This window comes from Lepisma saccharinum, chromosome 2, assembly GCF_977018435.1.
Source record: "Lepisma saccharinum chromosome 2, izLepSacc3.1, whole genome shotgun sequence".
Taxonomy (NCBI): Eukaryota; Metazoa; Arthropoda; class Insecta; order Zygentoma; family Lepismatidae; genus Lepisma; species Lepisma saccharinum.
The window spans coordinates 123,200,996-123,215,507 of NC_139230.1; the positions used below are offsets into that span (position 1 = coordinate 123,200,996).

The 14,512-nt window shown below is 35.8% G+C and overlaps 1 protein-coding gene across 1 annotated transcript in view; it reads right to left on the minus strand.

Moving 5' to 3' along the window:
- Positions 1 to 14,512, minus strand: part of LOC145983623 (nuclear receptor binding SET domain protein-like) — a 282,177-nt gene that overhangs the window by 13,914 nt on the left and 253,751 nt on the right. Inside the window, exon 10 of the mRNA XM_083116686.1 lies at positions 346 to 493. Within this exon, the coding sequence (XP_082972812.1) occupies positions 346 to 493 (148 nt within the window). The remainder of the gene's footprint in view (positions 1 to 345; positions 494 to 14,512) is intronic.

Here is a 14,512-nt window from a genome sequence, read left to right on the forward strand (position 1 = left end):
ATGAATATCTACATGACTGTTTTAAGTTGTTTGTGCAAAAGTAGTGAAGTAGCTAGTAGCACATGGAAGTGGTATAGTGAGCTACTTTTTAGTAGATGTAGCTGTATCTGTGGCAAAGCTACTTTGAAAATGTAGCATTCTGATCAGTGTTGATCGGTATGCACTTCCCTATGAAACAATTCATTTATCTATCGATTACAGCCACAAGTTAGTTGATAGAAAATTAAAATGGAAATTGTAGGATTGAGACCAGAGATAAATTTACTTACCGTTCACAAAATAAACTTTTGACTGTATGTGCAATGTTTTCTCATGGAAAATATTTTAACTTTTAAAATAGCTTACCTTGAAAGATTGCCCTGAAACTCTGCATCTAAAAAATGGTTTGTATCAAGTTGAAGACAATACTTTTTCTCTCTACAATTTTCATTCAGACGCCTTTTGCATTCATCCTTATCAATTACTTCTCCAACATATTCTATTACAAAGTCTCCTGTAACACAAATATACAGTAATTAGTGAAAACGTATTTTAAAAAATCAGCACTGCATTACTAAATTTGAACTCTGGGTTGAATTTCCAAAATTAAGTGAAGGAAGGGTTTTGGATAATAATGATCAAGTGCATCAGTAACAAAATAATAGAAGAAACTATTTAAATGGTTTCATTTTTGCTAAATATTTCATCATGGTAGACTAGAACTTTTTTAAGCATACAAAACAAGATATATATATATATATACAGAGGCCTATATTTTAATGGCACCACAGAAATCTGCAATCATTCAAAAAACCTGTTTATTTGTCTGTATGCTGGCACCCTAACACAACATTTGATTGCATCTGTGCTGTAACTTCCTGTCATGAAACAAACAGTATATGCCTGTGTTGCAAGGAACACACACATTCTGTGAAAAATAACAAACTACAAACCACATTATGTGCTGTAAAATGAAGCGAGGTACATGTCCAGTAACCCAATATAAAATAAAAAAAATTATGCAAAAAATGGTGGCAAAACAACATGTTCAAAAGGAAGTGATTTATTAGATTTCATCATTGTATGTCAAATATTTGCAAATCCCATTGCCAGATTTACATCTACAGGTTAGTCTATCCACTCGTCCTTCTGATACGTAAGAAAAAGAAACAAATCTCATCCAGAAGTCACACACCTCAGCCGTTCTTGCTTTGTATTGTGTATTTGCTCATGTCAGCATCTCGAATGTTGACTTTACTATCACTTTATAATAGGGGGAGGGGCAACTGATGGATGCTAGAGCATGATGATTATTTAGGGTTGGAAACAATAACATGTCTTCTAAAGATGTCAAAATTCTAAATTAAAATATGCACAGAACTTTACTTGTATTCTGTGAGCAATATGAAAAAGTAGACAGACACTATCCGATGAAGTGCACTGAATTCAAATGAAAGTAATTAGAGAGAAGAGACCTTGAAATTTGGAGGCTGCCAGATAAAGATCTTAATGAGAAATTTCGAATAGTTGGTTTCCACACAGCGGCTTGTGCCCATGTCAGATGAGCAACAGATTCATAAGCTCATGTCCTAGATAAGATAGATATCTAGTTCTTCAAACATTTTCTTTTCTTAAATTTTTCCTGGTGCTTGAACGTAAAATTGGACACCATATTGCATTAATAATTACAATTCAAGGCATTCCTGAAATCATTTCCTTACACTCGAAGTCATAAAATTTCCTGCAAGTGGTGAAATTTTTTACTATACCCTGTCCCAGGTAACTGTGGAGCAAAGCCACGCATAGTAGCATTGAAGAGGAGGGAAATCGAGTGGTGAAAACACAGCTTTGCCAACCATACGGTCACTACCATACATATATGGAAATTTCATGACATGTACAGATGTACAGTCTAGATCATGGTCCATATGCTAATGTATGGCTTGTAAAAATTTACACTTGCTGTTTTATCTCTACTACATTCAAATGTTGACTGTGAGCATGTTTTCAGTAAAACAAATCTGATAAAATTGAAGAACAGGAACCTCTTTTCTACATCGACCATAAATTGCTGTATGCTTGTTACTCAGTGCATCGACAGTGACTATACATGTGTGAGCTTTGTTTGAGTTGTTGTTTTATGTTCACTTTATGCACAGAAAGGCTAATCAGGACTGGGCCTACAGTTTAAAGTTGGTTTTGAACCAATGTCCCATGTACCTCCACTGAGTATCAAAATTGGGACACCTTGATTACATAGTGACGATGTTACCTCTACAAATCAGGGACGCCCGCAAGAACTGTATAAACCAACAGGAAAATGAATAAGTCTGCATCAAAGATGTCATTATATATTTCTAAACCTGCACCCAATTCTTCAGATACAATATTCCATACAATCAGCATCAGCTTTGTTTACAGAGGCAGTAGCGGCTATGTTTGGTGCCAAAACTGGAGGTGTAAGGAAAGTTTATTTTTTGTTGGCAGACAAGCCACAGTACAGAGGTATATTTACCATTTCAATCTGAGTGCTAATTTCTTGTATATTTTTATTTTGTTCAGATACATGTTTGCACACATACCTCATTCATTATATAAGAACAGTACGTGGCAAACTGGAAGTTTTAAGTCAAGTGATTACACCCACAAATTAAACAATTCAAGGACATTTAGGTGAGCTCAACTTAGATTCCTCCTATCTAAAAAATGCCAATATTATGTTACATTATTGGGATGCAGTTTTCCAAAATTTTTGACTGTATATCATGTTTCCTTCAAGATTAACCCCTTTACCGCAGCATCCTTGAAGAGAAGTTGGACAAAAAAAGATCGTCTACATATAGACACCACCGCAAAATAAATTCATCATAAATAATAAGTATATTTAGACTCTCCGCAAAATGAAGTTAATCAAAACAATCTATATATATACTATGCCACAATTTACCATTATTTATTAATTTTTGGATTCATAAATTATTTTTATTTTCACATTTTAAATACACTTATTTTTAATTTGTACTTTTAATTACTTTTCGTAAGGTAAAATGTGTAATAGTTTTTTTTTTGTTTATCAATTTTTTGTTTATTTCTTCAATAACAAACAAAATACACATAACAAAATTAATATTGCTGAAATTTTATATATTTTGATTACAATATACAGGGTGTCTTTTTAATGGTGCCCACGGACCACAGACTTGTATAGAGGACATCAAAACAAACAACTTTTCTCAGTAACATTTTTCTCGTTGGTGCGTCGATTCGATGCTACAGCCATTCAAAAAAGACCATTTTGCCGCGTGGATGCTGGCAACCCAAAACAACATTTGATTGTATCTGTGACGTCATTTCCTGCAGCGAAACAGCACATGGCATGGTTGCAAGGAACACACAAATTTTGTGAAAATTGACAAACCACCAACCACATGATTAGGTGTAAAACGAACCAAGAAACGCGTCCAGTAGACCGAACATCATAGCCTACCAGCCAAAAGATCAGCAGTCATCTCAGAGGAAGGGGGAAGTGAACCAACGATATGAGAAATGGTAAAAACATATTCAAAATTAAATGGCAATATCGGATTTTGTCTCAGTCTACATGTTAAATATCAACAACAATACATTTTATTGGACTCACAGCTTACATGTGGCTGTTTAAGCCCAGCTAGATGTCAAATATTTGCAAATCTCATTGAAAGGTTGATATCTACAGGTTTGTGTCCAGATGCCTTGTGGTACTTTTGTGCTGATAACGGAAGTATACGAGGTTCACATTGTTACATTACAGCAAAAACACGTACAACCACAGTAACAATCTAATTATGAATCAGTAGCGAATATACTGCCCTGTTCATAGTTGCAAACTATTACATGTGTATCCAGTGCATAGATAAACACAGCTGTCGGACAGTTTGTTTTACTACTATTCATATCCCTGTATTTTCAACCATTTTTGTCACTTGCCTCATAATGCCCTGAATATACATTATATGATGTGTTGCTTACCTTTGGAATTTTGAGTTCTTTCATTTCTATTTTGTCATCTGTTCAGTGTGGCACAGACAACTAGTATCAGAAGGACGAAGTGGATAAAATAAATTGTAGATGCGAACTTGGTAACTAGATTTGCAAATATTTGACATGTAAGCTGAGACAAAATTCAATATGACCACTTCCACTTGAATTCTATTTTCTTTCTACCATTTTTCGTATCGTTTGTTTACTTTCTGTTAGGTTAAAGAACGTGTTTTCTCGTTTTCTTTTACGGTACATAATGTGGCTGATTGTAGCTATGTCATTTTTCACAGAATAAGAGTATCCCTGGCAACTTTGGAATGCATCGCTTCATGATGGGATATGACGTCACAAATGCAATCAAATGTTGTGTGTGGTTGCCAGCATTCAGGTGGCAAAATGGGCTTTTTTGAACGACTGTAGCGCCGAAATTATGCACAAACGAGAAAAATGTTACTGAGAAATGTTGTTTGTTTTGATGCCCTCTATACGTTTCCATGGTCCGTGGGTGCCATTAAAATGACACCCTGTATAATTCCACAAAAACTTCTGTTGCTATAGAGTCATATACCTAACTTACAACAAAAAAACTAACAATTGCAATTGTGATCTACATTCAAGATATAATGTCACTTTCAATAGTCCTTCTTTTATTCTCAGGCTCATATTTACTTTGGTAAGTTCTCCACTGTATGATACTCTTTAAAACATGGTATGATGCACAATGGCAACTCGCATACATCACAGCAATAGATACTTCTTCTAACTTTGTTTTGTAGTGTGCAATACATGCATCTTCTTTGAAGCTTCTTCTTGGGACCAGGTGCATCACCTGTAATAATTTCAACTGGGAAATGTTTTCCTGTAAGCCTTGTGGGACATGTTCCTAAGTTGAGTGGACCTATTGGTTTCCTAATCCAGTACACAACTTTTCGATAAGCACTGATGAGCTGCTCAACAAGATCCATTTTGAAATCAAGAAATTTCTTTCCACCTCCATTGTACCTGTAAATGATGTGGCTGTTGAGAAGAGTTGTCTCAAGCAATCTAAAAAATGTCTTCTTTTAGTATGTCTTAACTCCTTTTCTTGTAAACGAGGAAGCAGATGTGATTTGGTCCATTAGATCTATTCCTCCCATGTGACACCTTTTATACTGTACACATACTGTAGGTTTGCTAATGGGTTTTCCTGCAACCTGGACTTCTTCCTCATCATAAATTGTGCTCAGCATATGTACATATTTCTTGTCTAGCCACTTCATGTGCATGAGCTTACTCTTGAACCTAACATTAGTTTCACCTTTTTTCAACACTTTTTCATTTACTTCCTTGCAAAGGTTCTTCCTCGTGAAATGCACTGTTCCTATTGCATCTGTTTTGTTAGTGACAAGAATCTCATAAAGTTCAGGAAAGGCATAGAAATTGTCTATTCCAAGAGTGTATCATTTATTCAATAATGGTTCAATAAGACTCAAAACTATCTTCATTGGTTTGGTGAATCCTTTGCTAATTTCTTCAGATATTCCTGGAATATTACAGGGATAAGTCGTTTTTTTACCCGTGTACACTAGAAGATTCCAAACATAGCCAGTTTCTGCTTCTGCTAATATTTGACATTCAATGCCAAACCTGGCTCTCTTGAGAGGGATGTATCTTTTCCACTTCAGTCTTCCTTTCCACAAGAGCAATGATTCATCAATAATATTTTTCGCTGGAATGTAATGGGATTTGAACTTTCCAAGAAGAAAGTCTAGCACATTTCGAAATTTTATTGTTGGCACATCTTGATCTACTTTATCAGACAAGTGCAAATATTTCATAAGTAAGCTGAACCTGTCCCTACTAATGCACTTTGAGAAGAAAGGAGTGGATATCAGAGGTTTGATAGAGTGGTAAGATTCGATTGTCGGCTTTCTGACAATCCCTTGCAGAATAATGAGAGCTAGGAATACGTACATCCCACCAACACTTGTGTCCTTCCATAAAAGGTCTCTGCTTTTCCATCTCATTTTACCTGATCTTCTTTTGTAATCTCCTACTTTACTACCATATTAAGTTGTTTTGCTCACAATATATTCCATCAGCATTTTATCAAAAAATACTGAAATATATCCAATGGACATTGTGGATTTGAAAACACGAACTTCACACCACTGTCACCTGTGAATGGGAAAGGGTCTCTGGTTACCATTGAAGATTCAGTCCATGTATCAGATGCAGTTTCATCTTCCAACTCACTGCTGTTAGTTTAACACATTGGGGTCTCACAACGGGCATAGCCCGCAGTGCACTAAAAGTCAATGTGGACCAACGACGGGCATAGCCCGTCCTGCGGTATGCAATCGCTTTGCTGATTGAACAACGGGCTATGCTCGTACTTCGTCTCATGTGCGTGTTCATTCAAGCCCCTCTGTTGAAATTCCGACCGCTAGGTGACTCATGTGCTATTTTTATCTCGCACCTGCGACTGTTTGTTGTCGGGTTGATGTACATTGCATTGTTTAGAATGGCGTCGTTAGATCCAGCTGCATAGAGGATTCCGCCTCAGAGTTTGAAGTTAGCGACGATTTTGATGATGCAGATGAATTTGAAGATTTGGAAGGTATAGGTTATATTCGTAATAATTATTGTAGACAATATAAACAGTGTTGCAAACTCCAGTATTTTATGAATGAAGTGAGAAGAGGTAATTATTCATCTTGCCTCTTGCTTGATTCTCCTACATGCACTAATGTATTTTTAGTTTTCCATTTATTATTTTGTATAGTGTATGTCAAATGAAATTTTTTTTATTTAGTTTATTTATTTATCTGCTTAATTTTTACAGATGATGCAGAACGAACTGATACATCGTCTGGTCCTAACCTGCAGTCACTTTTTTCATACAAAAGATAATTACTTGTAATTTGTAATTATTTTTTGTTATGTGCACATAAAAAGTATTCTTATGCAAGATTCAAAAGATGCATTGATAGTTTCTGTAGTTAATTATTGAAATTTCCAGATTACGAACTTAAAATATCTCTATATTAACATTTGTTACAATGTTGTACTTTTTTCTTCTTCACAAAACATTGCTGAAAAAAATCTTAAAAAATGTCTGAAAATGAAAAGAAAATTTAACAAATTTTTGTTCATTGAAAAGAGGAAGTTTTGTAGATTTAAGAAATATGTGGTAAATAAAAACAAATTAAAAATATTTTTTTTATGATTTTTTTGAAGAACAACCAAAAACCGCAGACCAGAGGTAACAATGCTGTATCATGAGGCCAGACCCGAATGTGTTAACCATCTTTTTCTCCAATTCCTGTCCTATCGTCTTGAGCATCTTCATCACTTGAAAACAATATCTTCATTGCAAGTACCTTCATTTTCAACATCAGAGATTACATCCAGGAAATCATCATCTAAGTCATGCTCCAGTAGATGCTGAATATCAGTATGTCTGAGGTTTCTCCCCGCCTTTGCAAAAATTCTGTGTGCAATACTCAAAATAAAAAGGTACCATTGCACACCACTAGCTAATGAAACTTTCTCTTGGAAAGCAGCTCTCAAACTAAAAGAAAAGCCACCAAACACAAAGCAGTATACAATAATCAATAGAGTCCATATAGTAACAATGGTAAAATGCAGGAAAACACACAATACAAAGGTTGTTTTTTTCAATACCAACAATGCATAAAAAATGGACTGTTTGCTTTCAAACTGTTTGCACAGACCTGTAAAGCATTAAAAAGAGGAGTCTATATTTATGAATTGCCGCAATACAACAGCACTTAATTTTCAAACACCGTCTATTTATAGTCATGCAGCAAGAGTCTATATATAGTTCCACGCCGGTTAAGGGGTTAACTAGCATATAATTCTATACAAACCATTAATTTAATGCTAAAATATATAATCAACCTTGAAAAACAGGTGTGTGTGTCCAAGCAGAGGCATATTCTGGGCTGCATGCAGCGAAGAATTATTACTTTCTTTCACTTCAGATCCAAGAAATGTAATATAAGCTTATAAGTTTAGTTGAGCGCTCTCTTGTAAAATAAATATTTCTCCTATATGAATAAATTAGAATGTAGAAATGCTCATGTCTGATGTACTGCATCAGCAAAGGAAGATTTTAATGTGGGCAAGTGGTGCATGTCATGACAACATCTGCTATCTTGGTGACCACCATCTTGGATCCAACTTCATTTCTTTAAATGGGAAGGAGGGCATGTGGTGTAAGATTTTGGGCTAGAATTTCACCAGGAATTCAGCGGTGAAGTCAGATTTTAAAAACTTATATAGTAGTCAGCTATACTGCAGGGTGCAGTTTTTTGAACATTTATTGTGGGTGTACCACCACACTCAATCACCAATGAAGCTGGACTTTAACTAAAACGAGTGTGCCACTATCCGTGAACAGAAGTGTTAAAAAAAATGGTAGTTTGAGAGCTAATAAATAACACATATTTTTTTGTTGTATTTTTGTTAAGAATGATAGGGCTTTTAGCAGAGATGAAATTTATACATTATACCATCAATAATGAAAATTAAAAGAAGAAATATGAAATTTTTGCAAGAAAAATCGTATTCAATACTTCCCTTGGCCACCAAAATAGACGAAATCGAATAAAAATGTATCATGTAGCATGGTAATCTTCAAAACTTCTTAATTGACTGCCCTGAAAGAATTCCAAGTCCTGAATTTGTAAACTTAGAAATATTGCACTTCTGCTGCAGCTAAGAGTAGCCAACTTTGCATTGGTTCCTCAACTAGATGAAAAACGCTGGGGTGAAACTTTCCAATTTAGCACATTCCATGAATTTCAAAACTATAAACTGCTAATATAATACACACACTCAAACAGAAATAGTTAATTGGATTAAGAATCTTGAGGATTTTTTATGATTTTTGAATGAAATCAGATAGGTTTGAAACACTGAAGAGGGTTTTTCTCCACCTGGATAAAATGAACATCAAGTTTGTGCAGGAAGATGAAATTTCTGGGGAGTTTATGAGACATTTTCGTCACAATACCCTGCATAATATTAACAGTTTCAAAAAATCATATTTTTCACAACTTGTGGAGAAAATGTGCTTGGAACACAGAAAGTTGGATGTTTTATAAACGTCATTATCATTTTAAAAGTATATTTTCAGCAAGTTATTGTAGAACAGTAGAATAGATGCTGCTATTTTTATTTTTCACCAAACATGAGAGGTTACAGATTCAAATCCCACCCTCTACTACTTTTTTGTTGTTGACTGAACACAGGTCATTGATATTAGAACACTGTAAAAATCAATCTGATGTACACCTCGAGGGACATTTCATCGGTGTATTGATTTTCATTAGAAGCATAATGGCTATTAAGTTGATTAACAGTATTTAAGGTTAAACTTTTTTTTCAATTAGTTATTTATCATACATTGTGTTAACACACACATTATGACTAATTCACATATCACATACTGTGTGTGTATTTAAAATGCTGTATGTAATGTTATTTATGATACATATTGTTTATGCTATTCACTGCACAACTAAAATATTGATTATTTTGATATACTAACACATACACACAATTATATTAAGCAGTAATGAGTTTAATGAGTTCAAATTGCTAAGATTATTATGTTATGTCCATTCTTTCATAGTAACTGTTGCTAATACCCTCATCTCCATCTTTCAATGCATCTAAAACTAACAGGTAAAAAAAAAAGGTAAAGTGCTCCCCTGTGCATAGCACCACGCCATGAAGGCGTATAGGGAGTGTGGAGGTAATGGACCACACTTTCTTGATCCGATCGTGAGTGGGGATGATGTGATCAGCATCACGCCCCTGACTGCCTTTACCCCCCAGGGTTTCCATGTTATTCGACGCTGGGTGGATGCCGGGGCCGCTTCCAACGTTAGAAAAGTTCCTGGATTTGAACCGGCCGGGGATGGAACCCGGGACCTTTAGCTTGGTAGTCAGAAATCTCCAATTAATGTAAGCATATGGCTATTGCAACCGAGGATGAGAATGATCATTAATTCAACACTGCCTTGTATCAAAAATACTTGTCTTATTTCATCATAAAATGTTAGATCTAACAAACTTTCCACTAAATTTGCAATATTCCAAACAACTGCTCTCAGTTCTATGTAACTTAATTCTGCACATTCCACATGGCACAAGATTGTCTCCTATCATCAAAATAAGTTTCCGGAAATACTGAACCTCTTACTCTTCCCTATTTTATTACCTTGTGAAATACAGACCAAGGTTAATTTCCAAGGCAGGTGGATAAGCTTCATGCCCAACCCTATGCCCTTGAAAAAAAAAAATATGCCTTGATGGAGACAGGCATGCATCTAAAGGGGGGGTCAGAACCAAGTGTCTCAGGAATATTAATAATAATAATTATTATTATTATTGTTGTTGTTAGTAGTAGTAGTAATAGTGTTTAAACTAAAATAATTATATTAAATCAAATTAATATTATATTATTATTACACAAATAGGTAAAAAGACTGTACAAGAATAGAGATATAACAGCACATATTCACTATGGAGCTTACCTGTAGTTAAGATCAGAATGATTTACATAAAAACAAATGCCTTGGCAATGAAATTAATGTCAAATAGATGAATAAATGAATATTAATCGAAAAACAAAATTGATGGTACATGGAGAAAAGTAAGTTTCTGAATAATATTTTATGCATATTAATTTGAGTAGTAGTGCATATTTTCAATACTTAATTTTAGTGCTTGGTAAGTCTATCGGGGGTTTAGACTCCTGGACCCCCCTCCACTAAATATGTCCTTCATGTCCTTCAAAGCCGTATGATCCCAATAAAATTCTTGTCTTCCAATAAGTTCAGAGAAAATTATACAACAAAGGCTAAACAAATATACTTTTCATATTTAATTTTAGTACTTGATAAGTCTTTTGGGTTGAGGGTCCAGACCCCCTGGACCCCCCCCACCCAAAAAAAGAATATGTCCTTGAATGGAGAATTGAACCTATGGCAACCCTTGTCAGGAACAAGCATGTAGAATAAAAATAAGCTTCCAGTTTGAAGAACCCCAGTACACACGTGATGTCATATCTATAATTTCCTCATGGAAATTTTCTGAAAACTTATTCAGCAAAAATCGCAAATCTCTGAAAGGGAAGGATGATGAACATTTCCATTGGTGTTTTGTTACATATTGTAAATAGTGTGTAAATGCAATTCATTAATTATGAAGTTTTTACTTCTTTGTTGAAAGAAAGGATCTGGAAAAAAAAAAATCTGATCCAGACTCCGGTTGCCAAGGAACTTCAACCTTTTTCCACAGAATGTAGAAAGAGAGAGAGGACAGGGATATTCAACTTCTGAAATATAAAATATGTGTGAAATTAAAACAATGGAAAATCTTATAAGTGCAAGATCAAGAAAGTGTGCGGCCCTAACCTACACCCTCTATACACCTTCATGGTGTGGTGCAAAGCACAGGGGAGAACTTTACTCTTTTTTTATGTGTGAAATTAAAACAATGGCAAATCTTATAAGTGCATGTTAACGAACTACAAACTATGAAAAACCCATTTTCCAGTTGGTTTTGATTGATTGATTGAGTTGGTGTTTTAGGTCAACTTCATGCAAAGTAAGGATAATCGAGACTGGACCTACAGTTTAAAGTGGGATCTGAACCACCATGTGCTTCCATCGGGAATCGAATCTGGGACACCATGATTATAAGGTGACAACATTACCACTGTGTCATCAGAGAGGCCCTTATTTTCCTGTTGGAAAATGGCATTGGTCTTCAAGTTATCCGAATTTTCAGATCCGGATCCAGGTCCAGAATTTTCAGATCCGGATCCAAAACTTTTGGATCCGGATCCGGTAATTTCGGATCCGGATCCGTCTTGCCATCCCACATGCACTTCTTTGGAAAGTAAGAATGTGCTTATAACATATTGTGACCTGCTAATATACATATATATATATAATATACATACATACACACATATATATATATATAGTGTGTGTGCGCGCATGCGCGATTTGTAATTAATTAATACACTTACAAGGGAGGTCTAAGTCTCCCCCTCCGATTTCCATGAAACTTGGCAGGTGTATAGAGGGCCCCCCTCAAATGTCAAGATGAGGAGAAATTGAAGTGGGGATCTGACCCCGAAACCACGTAAATATGGCATATGAAGAAACAGGGGGCATAGGGCCTCTCTATACACCTGTCAAATTTCATGGGAATCGGAGGGGAACACAGGGGTCAGATCCCCACTTCAATTTGTCCTCATCTTGACATTTGAGGGGAGGTTGCCCCCTAGAACAGATTTTTAGCCAAAACAAAAAACACGTATTTCTTCATTTGGGCCCGTTTATACACACACCTGCCAAGTATCATGGAAATCGGAGGGGGACACATGGGTCAGATCCTCACTTCAATTTGTCCTCATTTTGACATTTGAGGGGGTTTTGCCCCCTAAAACCGTTTTTTAGCTGAAACAAAAAACCACGTATTTCTTCCATTGGGCCCCACTATACACCTGCCAAGTTTAATGGAAATCGGAGGGGCACAGGGGTCAGATCCTCACTTCAATTTGTCCTCATCTTGACATTTGAGGGGGTTTTGCCCCCTAAAACAGTTTTTTAGCTGAAACAAAAAAACATGTATTTCTTCCTTTGGGCCCGTTTATACACACACCTGCCAAGTATCATGGAAATCGGGGGGGGGGGACACACAGGGGTCAGATCCTCACTTCAATTTGTCCTCATCTTGACATTTGAGGGGGTTTTGCCCCTAAAACCGTTTTTTAGCTGAAACAAGAAAACACGTATTTCTTCCATTGGGCCCCACTATACACCAGCCAAGTTTCATGGAAATCGGAGGGACGCAGTGGTCAGATCCTCACTTCAATTTGTCCTCATCTTGACATTTGAGGGGGTTTTGCCCGCTAAAACAGTTTTTTAGCTGAAACAAAAAAAACACGTATTTCTTCCTTTGGGCTTTGCCAAGTTTCATGGAAATCGGAGGGGGACACTTAGATAACCTCCCTTGTTAGTCTTACACTTTGTAATTATATAACACTGCATATATTATAATGTTTTATTTTAATTTGCAAAACTATAACTGTAGATGAATTGTATAATTTTTGTATAACATTTCTATCTTGTTATATGTGTTAAAGGTTTCATCCTGGAATGGAATGTCTCACATTTATGTGTGTTTCCATTTCCAATACATTCGAATGAATACATATTCGTTTCAATGGCATTTACAAAATCACCTCTGACATTTTATGTTAAACAAGAAAGATTATTTTTGTGCACGAGTGTGTTAGCCGATGCGTAGCAAAGTATTTTAGGAACAACACTTGAAAAAAATTCTTGTAGGACTAACTAATGAAAAATTTCTTTGTAATCGAAGATCATAATACCTTTTAAGGTGTGGTAATATTATAATGGGATTGAGATACGAAACTTTCGGACCCGGATCCAGATCCCGATCCGGAACTTTAGAACCGGATCCAGATCCGGAAATTTTGGATCTGGATCTAGATCCGAAACTTTCAGACCCGGATCCGGAATTTTCGGATCCGGATCCAGATCCATAACTTTTGGATCCGGATCCGAATGGATCCGGATTTTGTGGATCCGGATCCGTTTGGCCATCCCTAGTATGAACCTGATTTTTCTGAATTATACAGTGGAGATATGTGACGATACTATTCTTCAGCAAGGAAAATTTATGGAAGTTGCTGCCTTCTGTCCAATTTATTCAATGGCTATAATGTTTAATCCTACAAAGCATTCCTCAGCTATCCTAAAGGCTCGAGTAAAATCTTAAGACTTAAGATTCTCCACTTCCAACTACAATACACTACTACATAAATGTGTATGTCTTGATCCCTTCAAGAGAGTGGACAAAATGATGTAACAGTGTGGTGTAGGGAGGATTGTGTTTGCTTGAAGAATGGAAGGTCTTGGGTTCAAATCTCCTTCCTTGCAGAAATTAAATGAGAATGTGTATCTACATTTCTGGTACATTTCCCTTGATTTTCATCCAATTTACATTCAGCATTTCCGGAAGACATTTTAATTGTAGTAAACAAGATGCAGTGTGGATAAGCAGAAGCATGTGAAGTAAATTCTGAGGTGGGTAGTTTCAAACGTTGACTACAACATAAAATTTGTGGTTGTATCATGGAAAATTTGAAGCATATTTTAAGTCCACAGTGAAGACCCAAAAAAAAAAAAAAAATCCTGTTTGTATTGCTGTTTAAGGCAAGGAGTGACAATTATGCACTAGTTGTGCATTTATTTCAATATCGTCAGATTGGCCACTGCTATTTAAGAAAGGGTTTAGCATGCCGGAGAGTATGAATTTCTCTCCATGTTGCAAGTAGAAACTGTTTTTCAAGTTGATTAGTAAGCTAGACAGGATGTTTGAAAAATATGATTAATAAGTATTTACAGAATCCCATGTATTCCTTATGGGACATCAACTTCAACTTCAAGCTACGGCTAAT